A 21,956-nucleotide genomic window follows, 5' to 3' on the forward strand; every position below is an offset into this window, starting at 1 on the left:
AGACAACGTCCAAATGCCCCAGTTGAGAATTCCTGATTTAAAAGGTCATTATCCTCAGTATTTAATAAGTTTTAATACGTTAGTCACCTTAAGCCACTAAAAACGGGTTGCTGAACTTCTGGCTGCATTCTTTAGTGACTAACCTGTTCTAGGCATTACACTCAAGTGTGGTCTGTCTGTCCCTTTTCACTGTCCCCTCAGTTTAGCTCAGTTCAGTCACTCAGTTGTGTCCAACTCTTTGCTACTCCATGAACTGCAGCATGCCAGGCTTCCCTGTCCATCAACAACTCCCGGAGCTTGCTCAAACTCATGTCCACTGAGTCAGTGATGCCATCCAACCAGCTCATCCTCTGTCGTCCCCTTCTCTTCCTGCCTTCAGCCTTTCCCAGCATCAGGGTCTTTTCCAGTGAGTCAGTTCTTTGCATCAGAAGGCCAAAGTATTGGAGCTTCAGCTTCAACATCAGTCCTTCCAATGAATATTCAGGATTGATTTCCTTTAGGATTGACTGATTTGATCTCCATGCTCTCCAAGGGACTCTCAAGGGTCTTCTCCAACACCACAGTTCAAAAGCATCAATTCTTTGGCACTCAGCCTTCTTTATGGTCCAGCTCTCACATTCATTCATGACTACTGGAAAAACCACAGCCTTGACTAGATGGACCTTTGTCAGCAAAGTAATGTCTCTCCTTTTAATATGCTGTCTAGGTTGGTCATAGTTTTCTTCCAAGGAGCAAGTGTCTTTTAATCTCATGGCTGCAGTCACCACCTGCTGTGATTTTGGAGCCCAAGATAATAAAGTCTCTCACTGTTTCCACTGTTTTCCCATCTATGCCATGAAGTGATAGGACTGGATGCCATGATCTTTGTTTTTTTAATGTTGAGTTTTAAGCCAGTTTTTTCACTCTCCTCTTTCACTTTCATCAAGAGGCCCTTTAGTTCCTCTTAGTTTTCTGCCATAAGGGTGCTGTCATCTGCATATGTGAAGTTATTGATATTTCTCCCTGCAATCTTGATTCCAGCTTGTGCTTCATCCAGCCCGGAATTTCACATGATGTACTCTGCACTGAAGTTAAATAAGCAGGGTGACAACAGTCTGCCTTGGCCCACTCCTTTCCCAATTTGGGACCAGTCCATTTTTCCATGTCTGGTTCTAACTGTTGCTTCTTGACCTGCATAGAGATTTCTCAGGAGGCAGGTCACGTGGTCTGGTATTCCCATCTCTTTAAGAATTTTCCAGTTTGTTGACTGTTCCCTAACCATAAATCAGAGATCTCTAAAAATGGATAGTCTCAATTTTATATTTCAAATGTTCACAGAATTGCAGCTTCTATACATTGAAAGTTAAGGGCATCATTTGCATCATAGGTTAAACACAACAGTTTCCTTTTTTACAATCAGATCTTAGCTATCTTGATGTCATCTGTAGCCTAGCTGTCAAGGAGATAACAGGAGAAACTAGGTCTCTGAATTACTGAGCTCAGATCACCCCACCTTCTCAGTAATAGTAGGTCAGTTTAACGCCTTAAAAAAATCCAGACAGACTTTTCTTGGACAGTCATGTAAATAGAAGGCTTAGAGCTTCTTTACCTGACTCACTGAGTTCTGTACTGCCTTTTATTTTCCCTATAAATATTCCCAAGTGTTCCTTCTTCCTCAGCCTCTGAGAATTTAACAATTCCTTAAACTCCAATCTACAGGAAAATCTTAAATTCTCTTGTACTCCTTCATCTTAAATGTTTGGTGTTTTACTCCACCAAAGTGATCAAAAATATTTAGGTTCAAGTTCTTAAAAACACAGGTACATGATTACTTACAAGAGAAAGAAAACTGGACACTATACCATAGTGGGCTAGTTAAGTAAACTGTGGTACGTATATATGGTACAGACACACACACACACACACTATTGCACACTACACAGCAGTTAAAGAGTGAGATAAACTTATGTATATATACGGAGGGTATCTATTAAATATAACAGTAAAAAAACAAAGCAAGTTGCACAACATATGTGTAACATAACCCCATGTTGCCTTTTAAAATTAGAAGTGTATACACATCACACATCTGTACACATAACTGTTTTTAAAAATTATCATTTACATTAAAAAAGGATCCAAAAAAACTTTAAGTCTTAAAATAAGGGTGGAGAAGATAACCCATTCACTTTATTTTACACATTTCTATGCTAATCCCATTGAATATGTGTGATTTAGTTAACTATTGTCACTCTGCCTGTGGAGGTTTATGGAGTTACACAAAATAAAACCAAGACCTTTAATTAATGATAAGTACAGTGTGGACATTTGTGATCATCTCTGTAATCTGTATTTAACTTGTTGTGTTTAACACTTTGGCAGAGAAGCCACAGGAATCGCTGGGCCAGGATTTTTGACACTACTCTTTTGGGTTACAAACCTATTTAAAAAAATGAAAGCTATGCCCCCTCTCCCTGAAAAATTCACATTCATACATCAACAATAAATAGTTTATACAGTTTTAGGGAACTCACAAGTCTCTGAAGCCAGCCGAGAGACACTGGCTGAAAACTTGGGCTCCAAATCAATCAATGAAAATAGACATTTCTCCAATGACTTTGATACTGATAAAAGAAAATATTTGAGAACAGGGCCTTTAATATCACAAAAAGCACATGGAAATCACTGTGTTTCATATTTTTTCCTCTGTTACCTGTGGGAGCCAACAGAAGCCACTTATCATTTATGCTTCTGTTTAAGGAAGGGGAATGGCCAGGAATCCTCAAGATTACAAAGAGTGAGCAGGGTTTTATACTTACAGGATCTAAAATAATTCCATAATAAGCTGCAGGTGATATTGTGATTGAAATTTAAATTGTACTTCCCCTTTTTAACAAGCCTGGATGTGATCCCATGTAAAAAGCCTATTAAGCATTATCACTTTAAATAGATGTCAGGCAGTGAGTAGGAAATGATCTAAATTAGCATGGTTAAATGCTGCATAATGCTTTTGACGCTCTTCTCTTAAGCCATATAACTCAAATACATTATCTTAAAAAAATAAAAATTTAAAAACAAAAACCTAGTCTTGCTGCCACCAGAGGCTGAGCAATGGCTGTGAGGACTTCTGGCAGAAGTAGGGTGGAGACAGATCAGAAAACATAAGGGAAAACAGAGCGTGAAAAGAGGAGGAGGTGAGGCAAAGGGAGAGAGAGAAGCAGCCGGCGGACAACGCAAGGACCAAGCTAGGTAACGTTCTTAAGTGTTTCTGGTCACAACAGGTTTCCGTACCTTGGGAAGACTCGAGAACGTAGTTCCTTCACGAAAGTTCTAGTTCCAGCCTGCACTGGTTTGGAACCATCATCAATTTCTGTGTAGTCATGCCTGTGCCAGTTCCTCCTCTTTTTCACTGGATTTTGAGAAGATTAAAAGAAGAAAACATCTCTGTAACTGGTGGAACCACATACTTTCTATCATTATAGTCTACATAATCAGAAACAATTGTGAAGTACAATAATAACTCACATTTTAAAATGTATTTCTAAGGTTGAAGAAGTAAAATTTACTTTATGCCATGCTGCAACTATAGGCAGTTAACTGAGGGGTTTTAAAAATCCTTCTACTACTAATGATAGTAGTCTACTATCATTATCATTATTTTGGCTACGTCTCACAGCATGCAGGATATTAATTCCCCGACCAGGATTCGAACCCACACCCCCTGCAATGGAACCTCGGAATCTTAACCAGTGGACCACCAAGGAAGTCCCTTAAATCTTTCTACTTCAAAAATTATTTTAAAATTAAACCAAGGAATTCAAATTAGCAGATTGAGCCTTTTATAATACCCATACTTATACAGACTCTAAACCTTACTACTATTTAAAATCTTGACTGTCACTAGAACATTAGGTCATAACATGATTTTTATAGATCATCCAAATCAGTCTCTCAGGACTGGGCCTTTGATCTCACATCAGAAATCTATTTTAACAGCACAGTCACTTCTCTTTTACGTCAAGATTTATTCCCAAAATAAGCATGGTTACACTGACACAGGAACAGCATCATAACATAAGGAGGACAAGTGAGATGACAGAATCAGTACCGGAGGGCTCATTCTAACGCTCAGATCCTGTGAGTCGACAGCTCTGGGAGGCTAAGACTCGAGCAGGCGCAGCAGACGAAATCAGGACACCTGGCTTTGACTCCTAGTTTAGTCACAACTTCCTCTGCACATGTGTGTGCATGCTCAGTTACTTAGCCGTGTCTGATTCTTTTGCAACCCCATGAACTGGAGCCCACTAGGCTCCTCTGTCCATGGAACATTCCGGGCAAGAACACTGGAGTGGGATGCCATATCCTCCGATAGGACATCTTCCCGACTCAGGGACTGAACCTGCAGCCCCTTCACTGGCAGGCAGACTCTTTACCACTGGTACCAGCTGGGAAGCCCCAACTTACTCTGCAACATGTCTGGGTACAGTGTCCTCGATGTGGAAATGAAGGGGAAATGTTCTATTTTTCAGAGTGTGCTGCAGAACCCTTAATAAAAGGGAAGATGGAGAAGAGACTGAGGTTGGAGCTCTGGATCTCATTCATTCCTCTTTTCATCAGGGTGGAACCACTTGCACATCTTTTGTGTGGCATCAAGGTAAGATTTCAGTTTTACATCTTTTTTTTTTTTTTAATCACTTTTAAGCATAAAACTTCCGTAATTCTGGGAAATGTGTGTGAGTGAGTGAAAGTCATTCAGTTATGTCTGACTCTTTGAGAGCCCATGGTCTCTACAGTCCATGGAATTCTCCAGGTCAGAATACTGGAGCAGGTAGCCGTTCCCTTCTCCAGGGGATCTTCCCAATCCAGGGATTAAACCCAGGTCTCTGTCACTGCACAGAGTCGGACACGACTGAAGCGACTTAGCAGCAGCAGCAGCCCTCATTGCAGGTGGATTCTTTACCATCTGAGCCACCAGGGAAGCCCAGGAAATGTATTGATGTCTAAAATTTACTTAGATGGAATAAAAAAATAAGATGGGCAATGTACAGTGGGATAGTTAGTGGACAGATATGAGATAAACAAGTAACGTGAAATGTTGATAGTGGAATCTAGATGGTGGGTTTAGAGGTAATATTCTTTCAACTTTTCCTGGATATTTGAACATTTTCATAATAAAACCCTGGCAGGGGTGACAACTCTATGAGTCTAAGTTATTTCAAACCCTTCACCTTACAAAGATCATAATAATAAAATACTGCTGGATCCTCATAAGGATAAGGACAAGCCACACATAAATAATCAATAGGGGTAGAAATCAGGTTCCTTCGTATCTAAGTCTCAAACAAGATTCCCAAGTAACATGGCAGTCAGATCCTCAAATGGAAGACAGTAAGTCCCATTTTTTAAAAAAACCTCGTGGAAAAAAACTGACAATCATTAAGCAACCTTCCTAGAAAAGACCATTAAAGCAACCTTCGTGTGTGTGTGTGTGTGTGTGTTCTTTTTTCCTCACTTAAAATCACTTCTAGGGAATTCCCTGGCGATCCAGTGGTTAGGACTCTGTGCTTTCACTGCTGTGGGCCCTAATTCCGTCCCTGGTTGGGGAACTAAGATCCCACAAGCCTCGCTACACAGTCAAAAAACAAAACAAACAAACAAACCAAAGGTACATGATTCAAAGGTATTTCATTCCAGGCTTTTTGCTTACATATAAACAGATATATAACCCCATTTTATTTTCAGCTGGGATCATAATGTTTATGCTTATCTTTACTATCATGGGCATTTTCTCCTTATTTAATGTTCAAAAACAATTTAAAGGCAGCCTAGAATTTTAAGATGTAAATGAAGATGCATCTTTAAACAAAGATGAAATTAATATTTATATACATAAATCTGTTTCTGGCTACATACTACAAAACTGCCTCCCAAAAAGTGGTAGGTAAGCCATTCTCACCAATATATATAAGCAACCTGGCCAACAGTGGGAAAGAGGGAGGAAGGGAAAAAAGAAAAAGAACAAACTGCCCATTTGAAAGTTAATAATGATGTTACATTGTTTTAATTTTCATTTTGGCATAACAGATTAAAATTAAAACAGATTGGGATTGGACAGCTATGGATTCAAACTCCAGCTCTGCCAAACAGCTACATCAAAGACCTAGTAATATCATTTTTCTCACATCAAGGTGTTACAAATATCAAAGTAGATAACAAATCTATTAGCAGTACTTCTCAGCACAGTGTCTGGGGCAATCAATCAGCTGCCAACTACTTTTCTTTCCTTTTAAATGTGTTGACTTGCAGGATGTTAACAGAAGGCTACAATGTCCTGTTGGACCAATATATGTTGGACCAACACATCAAACCAGTCACTGCAGGAGCTGACTGAATTTCTTAAAGGAAGGAGGCCAGCGAAAGAATATTTTAATAGTGGTCATAGGGAAAGGAGAGAACATTTTGCATTTGGATTGCATGTGCCTGAGGAGCACTGAGAATATGTGTTTAAGTATTGGGCTGGGTTTTTTGAGACTGGTCCTTGAACACAATTCTTAATTCCCATTAAGAAGGTAAAGTCTAAATTCACCGTATTAATGAATATTTTACTGTCTAAATGGAATCTGTATTAAGGATTCCTGGGGAACTCTGAAAGAAATAGAACATCTTTGGTAGCAAGTAAGAGAGGCTTAAGAGCAAGACAGAAAATGTCCAAAAGGGATTACCCAAACTAGGTGTGAGGGTGAGGGGTGGGGCGATGGAACCTTAAAGCGGGATAAAACGGACTGCTGGATCCGGAGTATTTTCCTTATGGCTACTTAGAGTCAGACTTTTCGCCCAGAAGACAGTCCATGCCTCATCTTATGTTATTCGAGGATGAGAAGAATATGAAGGGGCAGGTAATAGTCAATGGGCTCCCCTTTGAAGCACTGTTATTCAAAGCGTAGCTTCATGATCCATTATGGATTGTGAAATCAATTTAGTGAGCATGACAAGCTTTTAAAAAAATTAAATCACACAGGAAAAAAGAAAATAAGAGTGCATTACATGGAACAGTGTTTTAAATACTACATTATTCTGATTCATAGTAGTCCATATAACATTTCATAGAAATTAAATTCAAATTATTTCATTTGGGGGTTATTTACTAAAATTCCAAATTGAAACTTACATTTCAGTTCTGTTTCTCTTCTTGATATAACAAGCCAGTATTATTTATTTCCTCCAAGAATTACACTTGGTCAATAATTACTTCAAGTTATATACTACATACTTCAGCACTACATAATATGAAACTTTATAAACATTTATGGGACTTCCCTGGTGGTCCAGTGGTTAAGAACCAGCCTTCCATTACTGGGAACATGGGTGCGATCCCTGGTTGGGGAATCAAGATCCCACATGTGTGGGGCAACCAAGACCACATGTCACAACTAGAGAGCCTGCGCTGCAGTTACTGAGCCTACGCCACAAAGAGAGCATGCAGGCTGCAACTAAGACCCGCTGCAGCCAAACAGATGAGTAAATACCTTTTAATTGTGACAATAAATTAGTCAATTATGCATGTAACAACTGATTATACATGTTCAACCAATTTGCTAACCTCAAATTTTATACTGCAGAAACAACAAAAAGGATAATCTGTATTTTACAAAAAAAAAGATTCAATACATTTACACAGCTTAAATTGCTAAATCTCTTAGAAACTAGGTAAAGGGTTAATATTTCTAACAGAACAGATAAGCAGTCAGTTGCTACTAAGTTGCTTTTGAAAATCACTTGTCTATAACCAGAGAACACAATTTCTATTTTAAAAAAGTACTATGGAAAAACTGAATTCAAAAAGAGATTGTCTATGTTACCCACGTCTGACCCAAGTGTGTACAATTCTAAAATGATTAAGTCTACAGTTTTCCCCTTTAGTTTTAGGAACACAAAAATGCTAGTATGCAGTCTAAATTTTTAGGAGAATAGTTATAATATATCCCAAAGCCTTTTTAAAATCACTTCTCTGCTCTCACATTTGTACGATAACTAATGTTCCAATATATTCTGAAGCATTTGTAAGAGGCTAACAACAAAGGGGACGACAGAGGATGAGATGGTTGGAAGGCACCATCGACTCAATGGACATGAGTTTGAGCAAGCTCCAGAAGATAGTGAAGGATGGGAAACCTGGCGTGCAACAGTGCGTGGGGTCACAGAGAGCCAGACACAACTAAGCGACTGAACAGCCGCTGCCTCCTTTCCTATGTGCCCTGGTGCACTCCAGAAGACATGTGGCTTCCCTGCCCAAGCCCTCAGCCCTCAGAAAGGACAATGCGGGCAGAGAGCTGGTCTGGCCTCTGTCCTTGGGACAGGACAAGGACGGTTGGAAGGTTGCTTTCATCACAGAGGACAGCAGGACAGGACTCTAGGCCATACTCAACAGCAGGACCTAATTCGGACAACAGAAGTAATACCTTAGCATGTCAGTGCCCTAATTTTTTCCTCCAAGTGTACTGTACGTGTGCATTAAAGTCTTATCCTATACACTGTCCCAAATAGTACTGATTTTTTCTTCTTCTTTCAGTTTTATTGGGATATAACTTACATACAGCAATGAATAAATTTAAGTTATACAACATAATGGTCTGACTGACATGCCTCATTTCATGATGACCACAGTAAGTTTAATGACTATCCATCATCTCATGTAGACAGAAAATAAACAGAAAAAAATTTTTTTTCCTGTGATGAGAACTCTTAGGATCCACTTTCTTAACAACTTTCACAAAGAACATACAGCTGTGCTGAATCATATTTATATGTTGTACAGCCCTAGTACTTATTTATCTTATAGCTGGAAGTTTGTACTTTTTGATCACCTTGATCCACTCTTGCCCCCCACCCCCCACCCCTGCCCCTGGTAACCACAAATCTGTTCTCTTTTTTTATGAGCCTTTGTCTTTGAAACATAAATGGCCAACAACACTGTGTTAGTTTCTTGTACACAACATAGTGATTCAGTATTTCTACACATTTCAGAATGATCACCACAGTAAGTCTAGTTACAATCCTTTTTAAAAAAAAACATTGAGAGAGAAAAACAGCCAGAATCAGAAAAAGTTTACTTTATTTCACTTCTCAAGTTGAAAGCTTTGAAAAATATGTATTTTGAGTATGGAGCTTTGCACTGGCAATTAAGAACAATAGTGGTTTTCTCACTTAATGCTTTGACTTGTTAAATAAGTTAATAATTCAAACAAAAACTGCACTCCCAGTATCTTCAGAAAAATCTTTCTTATAGTTCTTGGTGGGTATAACATAACTAGTCAGAGTATCATTAAGTATTGTCATGTATATATTAAGTTCTAAACTCCAGTTTTGATTTAAGCTTCCAGTACTTACTCAAGGAGGAACCATGTAGAAGTGCACAGTTGGGACAGTGATACAGGTCAATGTCAACGGCATGATGTTCTTCTACTCCAACACAGCTAAGGGAAAGAAATACAAGGCCAGCATATAAATAAGGTAAAAATCTTTACTTAACTATAATAGATCGGTTAGAATTTAGCTAAGAAAAGTACAACAATCTCACCAACGCATTTTGAAGAGTACAGAAACTCGTGTAAGAATAAATTTTATTCTCTTCTCTGCATACTGGAGAAATGGCAACCCACTCCAGTACTCTTGCCTGGAAAATCCCATGGACAGAGGAGGCTGGTAGGCTAGAGTCCACAGGGTCACAAAGAGTCGGACAGGACTGAGCGACTCTCTTCATTTCACTTCTGCATACTGGAGTGGGTAGCCTTTCCATTCGCCAGGGGATCTTCCCAACCCAGGGATCGAACCCAGCTCTCCTGCAGTGAAGGCCGATTCTTAACCAGCTCAGCCACCACAGAAACCCAAGAATATTGGAGTGGGTAGCCGATCCCTTCTCTAGCGGATCTTCCCCACCCAGGAATCAAACTGGGGTCTCCTGCATTGCAGGTAGATTCTTTGCCAGCTGAGCTACCAGGGAAGCCTCCTTTCTCTGCATATTTGCTGAATAACTGTGGGGGAGAATATACCCAAATATACCACTATTTGGGTATATTTGAGAATATACCCAAATATACCACTATATACCCAAATTCACTATTAGCAGCAGTAGAGACATCAGAAGTATAACATATTTATAACATAATAAGTATATTTTATTTTATAAATATATATTTTATTTATAATGTTATAAGTAATTATAACATAAACCGTAAGACCCTCAACCATTATGTAAATGCTACCTGCTATGGACTCAATGTGTTTGTGTCCTTCCAAAATTCACATGCTGAAGCTGTAAACCCTGGTGTGACTATGTTTTGGAGATAGGGCCTCTAAAGAAGTAATAAGGGTTCAGTGAGGTCATAAGGAGGGGGCCTTAATCCAACAGGATTACTGTCTTTTTAAGAAGTAACACCAGAGAGCTCACAAACCCTCTCTCTTGGATCTCTTCTCTCTGCCTCCCTTTCCTGGGTAGATTAAAACACCTAACTGTAAAATATGGTCGTCATCAGCCAGAGTGGCTAGCAAATTTGGGTAACATCACTGACATGGTGAGCCCACTGAGTCCTAACAATTCTGCATTAGGTCTCATACCCCTAATTAACCAGTTAAATTAGTGTGAGGCGTTGTATCTGGAATACTCTATTCCATGGAGTATACAGCAGCAGCATTTAAATAAAGATTGAGGGAACTAGGAACTCGGAAAACTATATCGTAACATCTTGAGCATAGGAGTGGTTCATCAATGAAAGACCACAGCAGCTTTGCTCACTTTTTAAGTAATTTATTAGGGTAAAATTTTACACATTTGTATTCCCCAAAAGTTTCAGAACAAAAACACAACCACAACTAGTACCTGAAAGAGCCAAAGCAGTACTAACACAGAATTTGGGGGTATCGGTTGATAGGTGATACAGTGAAAGAGAAAATCAGTGAAATGGATGGTGGTCACATTATTCAGAATGCAGCAAAGAGAATGAGATGACAGGAAATACAAACAAGAGTGTGAGAACCATGAAGGATAAAATGAAAATGTAACATACATTTAACCAGAGCCTCAGAAGGTAAAATAGAGAGAACAGGGGCAGAAGCAATATCATGAGCTAACAGCTACAAATTTGCAGAAATAATGAGACACTGATCTCCAGATTTAAGAAACCCAACACATCCCAAGCAGGATGAATAAAAAGTCAACTCACATCACAGTAAATCTGCAGAAAACAAAAGTTGGGAAATTTCACAGATTACGTGCAAAGATGAGACTTCTCAAAGAAATAATGAAAATTGGAACACATTAGAATACCTTACATGTGCTTAAAGAAACTATCTACTAACCTATAATGGCTATTAACTGAGCATTCAATACTCCGTTAAAATGTGTTTCAAGAAGGAGGGGGGAGGAAAAAAGTTGTACAACCAAAACAGTTCACCTCCATCCAACCCACAGTAAAGAAAATGCCAGTGGATGTACTTCTGGCAGAAAGAAGATGGTCACAGACAACTCTGAGATGCAAGAAAAATGGAAAAGCCAAGAAAAGTAGAGCAATATTTCTGATAGAATACATAGGCAAAACACAATCTATGAAACATACAAGGTTTGAACTGCAGAATTTAAAAAAACATGGCCTAATGAACATTTATAGAACCCTACACCCAACATCCGTAGAACACAGCCTCCCTCTCAAGCACACGTGGGCCATTCTTAACAGCAGCCACACGCTGGGCCACAGTCAGGTCTGCAGGTGTGAAATCAGAAATCCTCTGGCCACAGTTCAGTTAAGAGAGAAAGCAATGACAAAAAAGGCAACTAGAAAATCTTCATGTGTTTAGAAATTAAGAAATAATATCATAAATAAGCCAAATAAAAAGATAAATCATAACAAAACTCTAAAAATTATTTTGAGCTGAACAGTAATGAAAATGCTACATAACAAAATGTGTCAAATGCAGAACTTGTAAACAGGAATATATAACTTTAAATATATGCATTACAGGAAAAAGGTTAAAATTAATGAAGCAGTAAAATCTACCTCAAATAGTAACAAAAAGAATAGCAAAATAAACCTTAAACACACAGACAGAAGGAAAACTAAAAGGGCAGAATTGATGACACAGGAAACAAACGTACAATAGAGCACTGTAGCCAAAAATGGATCCTTTGAAAAGACATAAAATTGTCAAACCTCTGGCAAGCTTATGAAAAATGAGATAAAACATAAATAACAGTGGTAGGAAGGAAAAGAGGGAGAAAACTATAGATTCCATCGATACTAAATGTAAAAGAGGGTATTATGAATGATTTTATGCTAAAAGATTAGAAAATATAAGACAGGCAAACCTGAGTCACAAAGAAAAAAATATGTGCATAGTCCTAAAGTTGTTACCTATAACATTAAAAATTATCCCACCCTCAAAAAAATCCCAGGCCCAGATGGGTTCACAAGAAAGTTCTATTAAGTATTAAGGAAATAAATAATTTCAATATTATAAATTTGCACCAGCAAGTAGAAAAAAAGGACTTACTTTCTAACTCATTTTATGATAACATGACCTTGATATTAAAACTTAGAAAAGATGATACAAGAAAGAAAAATTATAAGCCACTCTCATTTGGAAATACCAAGTTTGGTCTATCTCAGGAATGCAAGGTGGTTTTAACGCTAAAAAAATTTAATCTTGAAATTTGCCACATTAAACAGGTTAAAAGGAAAACCCACATGACCGTTTAAAAAGGAGCAGGACATTTACTTCTGATTAAAATGCAAACAAAATTCCTTAGAAAATTAAGACAAAGATACTTACTAAATCTATATTACTAATGCTTACTAAAGGATTCTTATAAAACTCCTAAGCAAGTAACATGAAAGTACTTTCGGGACTTCCCAAATAAATTAATTAATTTTTTTAAAAAAATCAAATTAAACATTAAAGTTAAATATCCCTAAACCAAGAACGTTACTTCAGATCTTTAAGTAGATCTAAAAGGAACTATTACATACGTTTCAGTTTCCTCTCTCAGAAGGAAGGATAACCCCCACCCCTCAGCCCCCATTAACAGAATTCTAGTCACAAAGGTTTCCCTGGTGGCTCGCCTGCAATGCAGGAGACCAGGGTTCGATTCCTGGGTCGGGAAGATCCCCTGGAGAAAGGAATGGCTATCCACACCAGTATTCTTGCCTGGAAAGTTCCATGGACAGAGGAGACTGGCAGCCTACATACAGTCCTTGGGGTCGCAAAGAAGAAAGACATGACTGAGCGACTAACACTTTCACTTTTCTAAGTCCCTACAGCTTTAACAGATGTGTTGAGTACATGCAGTAGGACACGTAAGATGCAGCCTCTGAAAGCCAACTTTCTAACTTTCAATCTCCTTTAGTCTCCCACTCCATTTCTCTTAAAAAACTTTCCTTCATATACAAACTGCTCCATTTTTTCCTAATGGCAACATATGCAATGTTTCTTAGACTACTGTGAGTGTGTGTGTGGAGGGGGGTGCCTTCCTGTGGGGTGACAGCCTGACCTTTGCTGACTAGCTTCCATCTATAGAACAGTCTCCATGCCTTTTGGTAAGTGGGACAGTGACAACTTTAGCACTTTCTCTTGTCTTAACCTTCTGAAATTGTTGCTTAGCTGGCTTTTTGTGTGTGTGTGTGTGACACTTGACAAGAACACAATTGAATTAATGACTAACCAGGATTCCCTGGGATCTGCCAAACACTCTTTTTTTTCCTCCTGGATAATGCTCCCATTTATATTCCTTCCTCTCAATGTTAGAAGAGTTAGAGGCCTAATTTTTAAAGATCTTCCTGCCAGCAGACTTCATTAGATATTCCTCTTGCTTCAAATCCTCTCCCCATTCCTCACCAAGCAATCTTACAGCACTCTCCTTGGTGAAACTTCACTTGATCACCCCACAGAAAGTTCTGCAACGCTTTACTCACACACATCTCCACTCATGGATATCTAACACTGAGCTGTTTTACACACCTGACTTCCTGACTTGAGCTCAGACTTCTCCCAGGATCACTTATAGTGCCCTCTCAACATGACGATCCCAGTAAATTTTTGATGATTATTAACTCTGCTGAAAAGTTATCTGAAAATCAATCCATTGTGGCAAAGTTACAAGCAAGTTAAAAAAATAAAGTCCAGCTTGAATTTCTGAAGAATTTGGTATAGGAACTAAAGGCAACACAGTCTATTAAAAAAAAAAAAAGGAGGGGGGGGATGATCTTTCAATATATGAATTAGTAGCTTTCTCATCCTTCCTTAGATGGTAGGAGCATGCAGTAATGAAATTCATTCATTTAAAATTTTGCTTCATTGCAAGTTTTCACCTGTGTTTCAAAAGTTCACCCTTCTACCCCAAAGTAATTTTTACAGCTTCTCCATAAAGGACTGAGTGATCCATTGTGCAAGCCCCCAAACCTCCAGTAATATCACCAAAGGGGCTGGGGAGTGGCCTTTGAGATTGATTAACTCCAGGAATAGAGAGGGTGGTTTATAACCTGCTCTTCATATTTCCTTTCATATAACTCTGGAGTCAGCTGAGGCCTTGGGACAGCTATAAGCCAGGCAAGGACTACCCAGTCCAGTTTCAAGCCATCAGAAAAATAGGGGTCAATTGGCTTGAGTGGCATGCACAGATTTTGGAATCAGGAAAACCGATTTGATTTCTAGCTCCAGTAGTTTGGACTTTGAGCAACTTTTTCAATTCCTCTGAGCAGGAGTTCCCCTAGGACTAAACAGGACAATGCAGGTAAATATGTAATGCATATGGCTTAGCACATAATAAGCAATGGTACAGTAAATACATTAATAAACAGTAACCATTACCATAACATTATTATGCTTCTATTAGGTACCAATCACAGCTCATACAGCTCTGGGCTTATTACCTATGAGGTCTGAGCCCACACAGGAAACTTGGCCTTATGATTAGGCTTAATATTTTTTGTACACATTAGACACTCAAATGGCCATTCTTAAAAGGAAAAAGAAGATAATTCTTTTTCAATTTTTAATTACATTTTGATGGTTGAGTTCTCTGGAGTCAGTCTACCTATGTTAAAATTCTGAACTATGTATAGACTTTGGGTAACTTTCCTTGTGTGTTGTCTCACTCTAAGGATGGAAATGACAGTATCTCCCTCAAAGTTTAGCAAATTAATTAAGTTAATAAACAGAATATTTAGAATGAAACTGTTCTGCAGGTCCAAAAACCTTATTTTGCTTATTGATACTGGCTTAATAGGTTGACATTCCTGCTAGAACTATACTAAAATGCCAACAGTCATTTTCGCATCTAAATTATGTTTTATGCAGTGTTTTAACCCTGCTGCTGCTAAGTTGCTTCAGTCATGTCCGATTCTGTGTGACCCCATAGACGGCAGCCCACCAGGCTCCCCCGTCCCTGGGATTCTCCAGGCAAGAACACTGGAGTGGGTTGCCATTTCCTTCTCCAATGCATGAAAGTGAAAAGTGAAAGTGAAGCCGCTCAGTCATGTCCGACTCTTCGCGACCCCATGGACTGCAGCCCACCAGGCTCCTCCATCCATGGGATTTTCCAGGCAAGAGTACTGGAGTGGGTTGCCATCGCCGTCTCCGGAGTTTTAACCCTAAGATACATTATTATCAGGTATCAGCTAAAGCAAAAATGTGTAATTTGCATGTATGAAATATTTTCACTGAAAATCAAACTGGTAATTTTTAATTAAATCTTTGGTTTAGAAAAAACCAACTCCTGTTATTCTCTTGCTGACATATAAACTGTGTTCATAAAATTAAGTGCTTTTCCTTACAAGTTGAGCATGACATTGAAGATTTTATTTTTGACACATCAAAGCTATTTACTGGCATATTTTGTGCTTAACTATATTTAACAAGGATTTTGAATGAAGTGCATACTGAACCAAATTCTTTCAGTTCATAATAATCTCAGAAAAAATGTGACACTCTTTCTACTTTTAATAGTCGGCTCATCCTTCCAACCGTCCTATCGGTTTCCTGAGTTATTTCCAACCAGCTAACTAAGAACATTCAAGTTACCAAGGGTGAGGGAAGAAGACAATATAAAAAGGAATTGAACAGGGATTTCTTGGTGGTCCAGTGGCTAAGACTTCATGCTCCCAATGCAGTGGGCTAGGGTTTGACCCCTGGTCAGGGAACGAGATCCCATGAGCTGCAATTAAGACCTGGTGCAGTCAAATAAATAAATAAAGCTTTAAAAAAAAAAAAAAGGAACTGAACAAAGAACACGACAGGAAAATAAGAGGGACTGAAGAACCAAGAGATGAGCTCACTGATACAAAACACACCCTTCAAAAAACTGAAAACCCTGTTGGTATGCTTCTAATAAAACTTGCTCCAGGATGAATGTGTGAAACGCACACATCAAATATAATTCACGTTACACTATTTACCCCTAGAGTGCAGAAAGCATGCTTGTTCTGCTTGTCACTGCCTGACACCTGAGTGCATAAAGGCGGCGATATAAATAGTAAATAAAGGATCTTTGTGAAAGTGGCTCAGTCGTGTCCGACTCTTTGTGATCTGATGGACTAGACAGTCCATGGAATTCTCCAGGACAGAATACTAGAGTGGACAGCTGTTTCCTCCTCCAGGGCATCTTCCCAACCCAGGGACAGAACCTGCGTCTCCCTCATTGCGGGTGGATTCTTTACCAGCTGAGCCACAAGGGAAGCCCAAGAATATGGAGTGGTAGCCTAAACCATCTCCAGCGGGTTTTTCCAACCCAGGAATTGAAATGGGGTCTCCTGCTTTGCAGGCGGATTCTTTACCAACTGAACTATCAGAAAGAAAAGTACTACTATACTTTCCAAGGTACTATAAGATTAAAAATGTTTATTTTTTATGTTTAGCTTTTATGTATTATTTGTGTGAAAAGTATTATAAACATATTACAGTACAGTGCTGTGTAGCCAACTGTGTTAGCTGGGTACCTAGGCTAACTTTATCGGACTTGCAAACAAACTGTACTTACGAATCCACTCTTGGAATGGAACCTGTTCCTATTTATGGGGCTTACTATGCTGTTCTACTCTTTAGCAATCTACTTTCGGTTTGTCCAGCTATGTGTGGGGTGTGTCTATAGTGGCTAAGGAAAGCTGTAATGCAAACAGTGCCCAGCAGATTTGCTATTTCATGGTGATAGACTATACTTCTATTTATAACCAGTAAAAGAACAAATAAGTGCCATCCCAAAATGATTGTTATTTGAGAATTTAGTAAGAACTTTGTAAATCATCCTGGGGGAGAAAAAACTTGTCATGATGATAAAGGATAAACAGAAACAATTATATAAAGGTATGCTCAGAAATGTCCTTAGTAAAGGAAAGAATTAAGAACTATGCCATCAGTATATACATTACTGCCTTCATGTATGTTTTAATAATTAATTTAATGAGAAATTTAAATTCCACATCTGCAGCTATAGGATTAAAAAATCTTTATTTCATAAATGCCTTTGTGTATTTTTGACTGATGATTTCTCAGTTCAGTACAGTCGTGTCCAACTCTTTGTGACCCCATGGACTGCAGCACACCAGGTGTCCCTGTCCATCACCAACTCCCAGAGTAAACTCACATCCATTGAGTCAGTGATGCCATCCAACCAGCTCATCCTCTGTCGTCCCCTTCTCCTCCCGCCTTCAATCCTTCCCACATCAGGGTCTTTTCAAATGAGTCAGTTCTTCCCATGAGGTGGCCAGAGTATTGGAGTTTCAGCTTCAGCATCAGTCCTTCCAATGAATATTCGAAACTGATTTCCTTTAGGATTGACTGCTTTAATCTCCTTGCAGTCCAAGGGACTCTCAAGTCTTCTCCAACACCACAGTTCAAAAGCATCAATTCTTCAGCACTCAGCTTTCTTTATAGCCCAACTCTCACATTCCAAAAACTAAAAGTAAAAAATATACAAAAATCTGTCCTAAAGCAACCTGAATCTAGAAGTATAAGAAACGTTTGCAGAGTTCAGTTCCTTGCTAAGAAACCGCAAGACTTAAGGAGTTAACATCTAAGAAAACTTTTTCTAAACCCATTTAACACTCAGTCTATCTGTGGGCTCCAAACCTGGCTATGCATTAGAATCTCCTGTGGAGCTTTTACAGGCTGTGTAAGGCAGCCTTTCAAAAGAATGAGGCAGATCTGCAAGAAGGGATATGGAAAGATCTCCAGGACATGCTGGAAAGCAACAAAAGCCAGGTGCAGAAGAGTACGACCCCACCCACCCATGCCTGTATGCCTGCAAATGCAGACTATAATGTGTGGAACCATCTGCCAAAAACATATAAGAGAAAGAAAACTGAATGGATACAGAATGGAGGGGAGGGACAACTGCTTTCACCATGCAACTGTCTACATCTTTTTACTGTGGTTTTTTTTTTTAATTATTATTTTTGTTTTGCTTAAGTAGGATATACTGGTGTCACGTGTAAGGAGAGGACCGTGCCAGGCTCTCGTGAGCTCATGGCCCACCATTTGTCCAGGGGAACATGATCAGGGATGTATTTGACTTCACAGCCACCCTGGATGGGCCGCTTTTCTATCATGTTTTCAAATTCATTGGCATTATACTTAGTAAATCTCCACTTCCTGGAGATGTGGATCTTCCGGCATCCATGAAACTTGAATTGGCCCTAGGGAGGGCCTTAATCACATGCTCCTTGTTCCACAGCTTGGTGCGGATGGACACTGACTTGGCCAGTGTCGACCCTGGCCACTGTGCGTACCTGTCTGGAGCCCATTAGCTCCAGCACAGTATAGCGTCTTGTTCCTGTGGATAACATGGAAGGGGTGGAGCCACATTTAAATGAGAAAGCCATCTTTGCCACTGCTTTTCACCATGTACTTGTTGGCACAAATACAGGCAGCCTCCAGGGCTTCAGAGGAGAGTGGCTCCTACGCATGTGACACTGTGGTCACAGAGTGGGAATTCAGCTTCTTTCTTTTGGCCTCTTCTGCCCCATGTCAAAGATGTGGATCTTAGCATCACGGACACACCTCAACCAAAGCCAGACTTTGAATAGAGCTTGCTCTTACAGTACACCAGGAGGGGCGGTGGTCATGGTGACACCAGGCTCTTCGGTGAAAAGAGCTGCTTATTTTTTCTTAAAAGAAAAAAATACATTCTTGAGCCCCACCTTAGATCTACAGGGAAAAGTTAATGGGTGGTACCTAATAATCTTCATTTTTAACAAGCTCCCCAGGCAATTCTTTTGCTCAGTAGAGAAATGGCAGTTAAGGAACAATTGATCTAAAGCCCTAGCAGAGAGGCTAGGGCAATGCCTTATTCACAGCTGCTTCCTGTGAAAACTTTGTCACTCTAATTAGACTTCATATTTCTCAAAGATATGAGTAATAGTTGCTTCCCTTGTGGCTCAGCTGGTAAAGAATCCGCCTGCAATGTGGGAGACCTGGGTTCAATCCCTGGGTTGGGAAGAATCCCTGGAGAAGGGAAAGGCTATCCACTCCAGTATTCTGGCCTGGAGAATCCCATGGACTGTATAGTCCATGGGGTCACAAAGAGTCGGACATGACTGAGCAACTTTCTCTTCACTTCACTAATAACTTAGAATTTCCTATTCTCCTCTGATCTATCTAAACCTGACTATACAGTAGATGCTCAAAGAATATTTACTGATTGACAGAAAGCAGAAATTCTGAGCACATTAGAGAGGCATTAATTTGGGCTACTATCCTGGCCAATATTCTACCATACTCAAATTAAATGTGAATTTTGCAGATATAGAGAGGTAGAAAACAGATGTGATGGGGATAAAATAAATAACAGATGACTTTTCTTTCAAGATCTTATTTTGAAATATCCATACTTTTTGTTCATGAAAAAGAATGTAGTATTGTTGAATGTTCAAATTTAGTCACAGGTATTTAATCACTGCAGATGGTGACTGCAGCCATGAAATTAAAAGACGCTTACTCCTTGGAAGAAAAGTTATGATCAACCTAGATAGCATATTCAAAAGCAGAGACAGTACTTTGCTGACTAAGGCCCGTCTAGTCAAGGCTATGGTTTTTCCTGTGGTCATGTATGGATGTGAGAGTTGGACTGTGAAGAAGGCCGAGGGCCGAAGAATTGATGCTTTTGAACTGTGGTGTTGGAGAAGACTCTTGAGAGTCCCTCGGACTGCAAGGAGATCCAACCAGTCCATTCTGAAGGAGATCAACCCTGGGATTTCTTTGGAAGGAATGATGCTAAAGCTGAAGCTCTAGTACTTTGGCCACCTCATGCGAAGTGTTGACTCATTGGAAAAGACTCTGATGCTGGGATGGATTGGGGGCAGGAGGAGAAGGGGACGACAGAGGATGAGATGGCTGGAAGGCATCACAGACTCGATGAACTTGAGTCTGAGTGAACTCCGGGAGATGGTGATGGACAGGGAGGCCTGGCGTGCTGCGATTCATGGGGTCACGAGGAGCTGGACACGACTGAGCGACTGAACTGAACTGAACTGATTTATAACTGTATTGTGCAAAAAAGGATCTCTGTTCATTGCAGATTTATATATTATGTCCATTTACTCTGTTCTCCTTTCTTGTAGCTTCTAAGTGTTCCTATCTTAATTTTCCAAGTGGGGTTAACTACTAGAAGAATACATAGATTAAACAGATTATAGGTTGAAACAGATTTTTAAAAGATAAACCAATAGCCCAGCTCACAGTTCTATTGTCCACTGTGAGTATGGGAAGGAAAGCTATATTTTCTAGTCTAATGACATCGACAGAAGATTTAATGTATACAGGGCTAAAAAATCACACCCTGGGATAAAATACTACAGCAAGTCGTAAACTTGTATATTGAGGACATTTCAGTGACGAGTCAGCTACAAAGGACAGGAATCAACTCAAGCAGATCCAGTGCCCTAGTAACCTTTCTCCTCTTGTAAACAGTCTTCAGTGCCCAAACCTAAGGGAAGAGATTACATGCCGAGCCAAGCCAAGAGAAAGGATTCATCTTAGAGAACTTCCTGTTGGAACAGAAACGAAGGTTTCTGAGAGGCCTACTCAACACCCTTAGCAGGTTTTTTCATTCTCAATGAAGGATGAGTTAGAGTAGAGGTTTGGATCATGGAAACCTTGACATAATCCTTAGCAAGTATTCCTACAGGAAGATTTCAAAGAACTTCAACAAAATTACAAATCAGAAGTATTCAACAAAAGCAAAATGGGTAGTGCTGAGTTGTCCAGAAAAGTCAGCAGCAAACAGTGCACCATACTGTTTCCAAACACACAGTAACGGCAAAGTGTAAAGTGCGTAATGTGCAGGGATTTTTACCTATTAGATCCATTCTGAAGAAAATGTATTATTATAAGTTCCTCAAAGTTCATTTTGTAGTTTTTCTTTATTTCCACTAGAGGTCAGATGATAGATGATTGGCAAATACAAGGAAAATCCAGGCAGTCCTTTCTTTGCATGGTAATGTGGGACCATAAAAATACTTACACAAGTTGAAACCACACAAAGCTATCTTAGTAATCACTGGGAAAATCACAACTGTCCCCTGAGCTTCAAAAATGTGAAAACATATTAAAACTCTCTTACTGTTAACTGTAACGTACAGAGGAATGAAAAATTAGTGAAACATTTATTTAGTACACTGCAATATGAGGCTGTTTAAAATATGAGGCTGTTAAGTGTGCCTTCACTAAGTGCTCCTGGCTGCACATCCAGAGTCTCTCAAGGGGCAGCAGGGTCAACACTCTTACCATCAGTTACTCATTTCACTATTTCATTTATGCTCAATTTAAATCTCACTTCCAGAAACATCGTTTTTTGTTCTTTGCTGGACTTTCCTCTTTACTGACCACTTCCCTCTTTTGATCACCCAGCTTCGTATGTAAGATGGGTAAGATGTCGGGTTTATCGGTGGGAAAGCAGGATGGAGCACAGCACCCTTTCCTGCCTGGGTGTGACCTGA

The 21,956-nt window shown here is 39.4% G+C and overlaps 1 protein-coding gene and 1 pseudogene across 3 annotated transcripts in view; both read right to left on the bottom strand.

The window, feature by feature from the left end:
• Positions 1-21,956, bottom strand: part of KDM7A (lysine demethylase 7A) — a 75,910-nt gene that overhangs the window by 31,060 nt on the left and 22,894 nt on the right. For 2 of the 3 annotated variants that reach the window (XM_060414895.1, XM_015095405.4), the window contains exons 2-3: positions 9,367-9,452; positions 3,271-3,388 (exon numbers count right to left, since the gene is read on the bottom strand). In XM_060414895.1, coding sequence (XP_060270878.1) covers positions 3,271-3,388; positions 9,367-9,452 — 204 coding nt within the window. Of the gene's footprint in view, positions 1-2,513; positions 2,597-3,270; positions 3,389-9,366; positions 9,453-21,956 lie in introns of those variants that run through there. The other variant, XM_042248916.2, reaches the window with a different exon arrangement.
• On the bottom strand, positions 18,416-19,081 carry LOC114114586 (large ribosomal subunit protein uL16-like; annotated as a pseudogene).

Source organism: Ovis aries, chromosome 4 (genome assembly GCF_016772045.2).
Source record: "Ovis aries strain OAR_USU_Benz2616 breed Rambouillet chromosome 4, ARS-UI_Ramb_v3.0, whole genome shotgun sequence".
In the NCBI taxonomy this organism is placed as follows: Eukaryota; Metazoa; Chordata; class Mammalia; order Artiodactyla; family Bovidae; genus Ovis; species Ovis aries.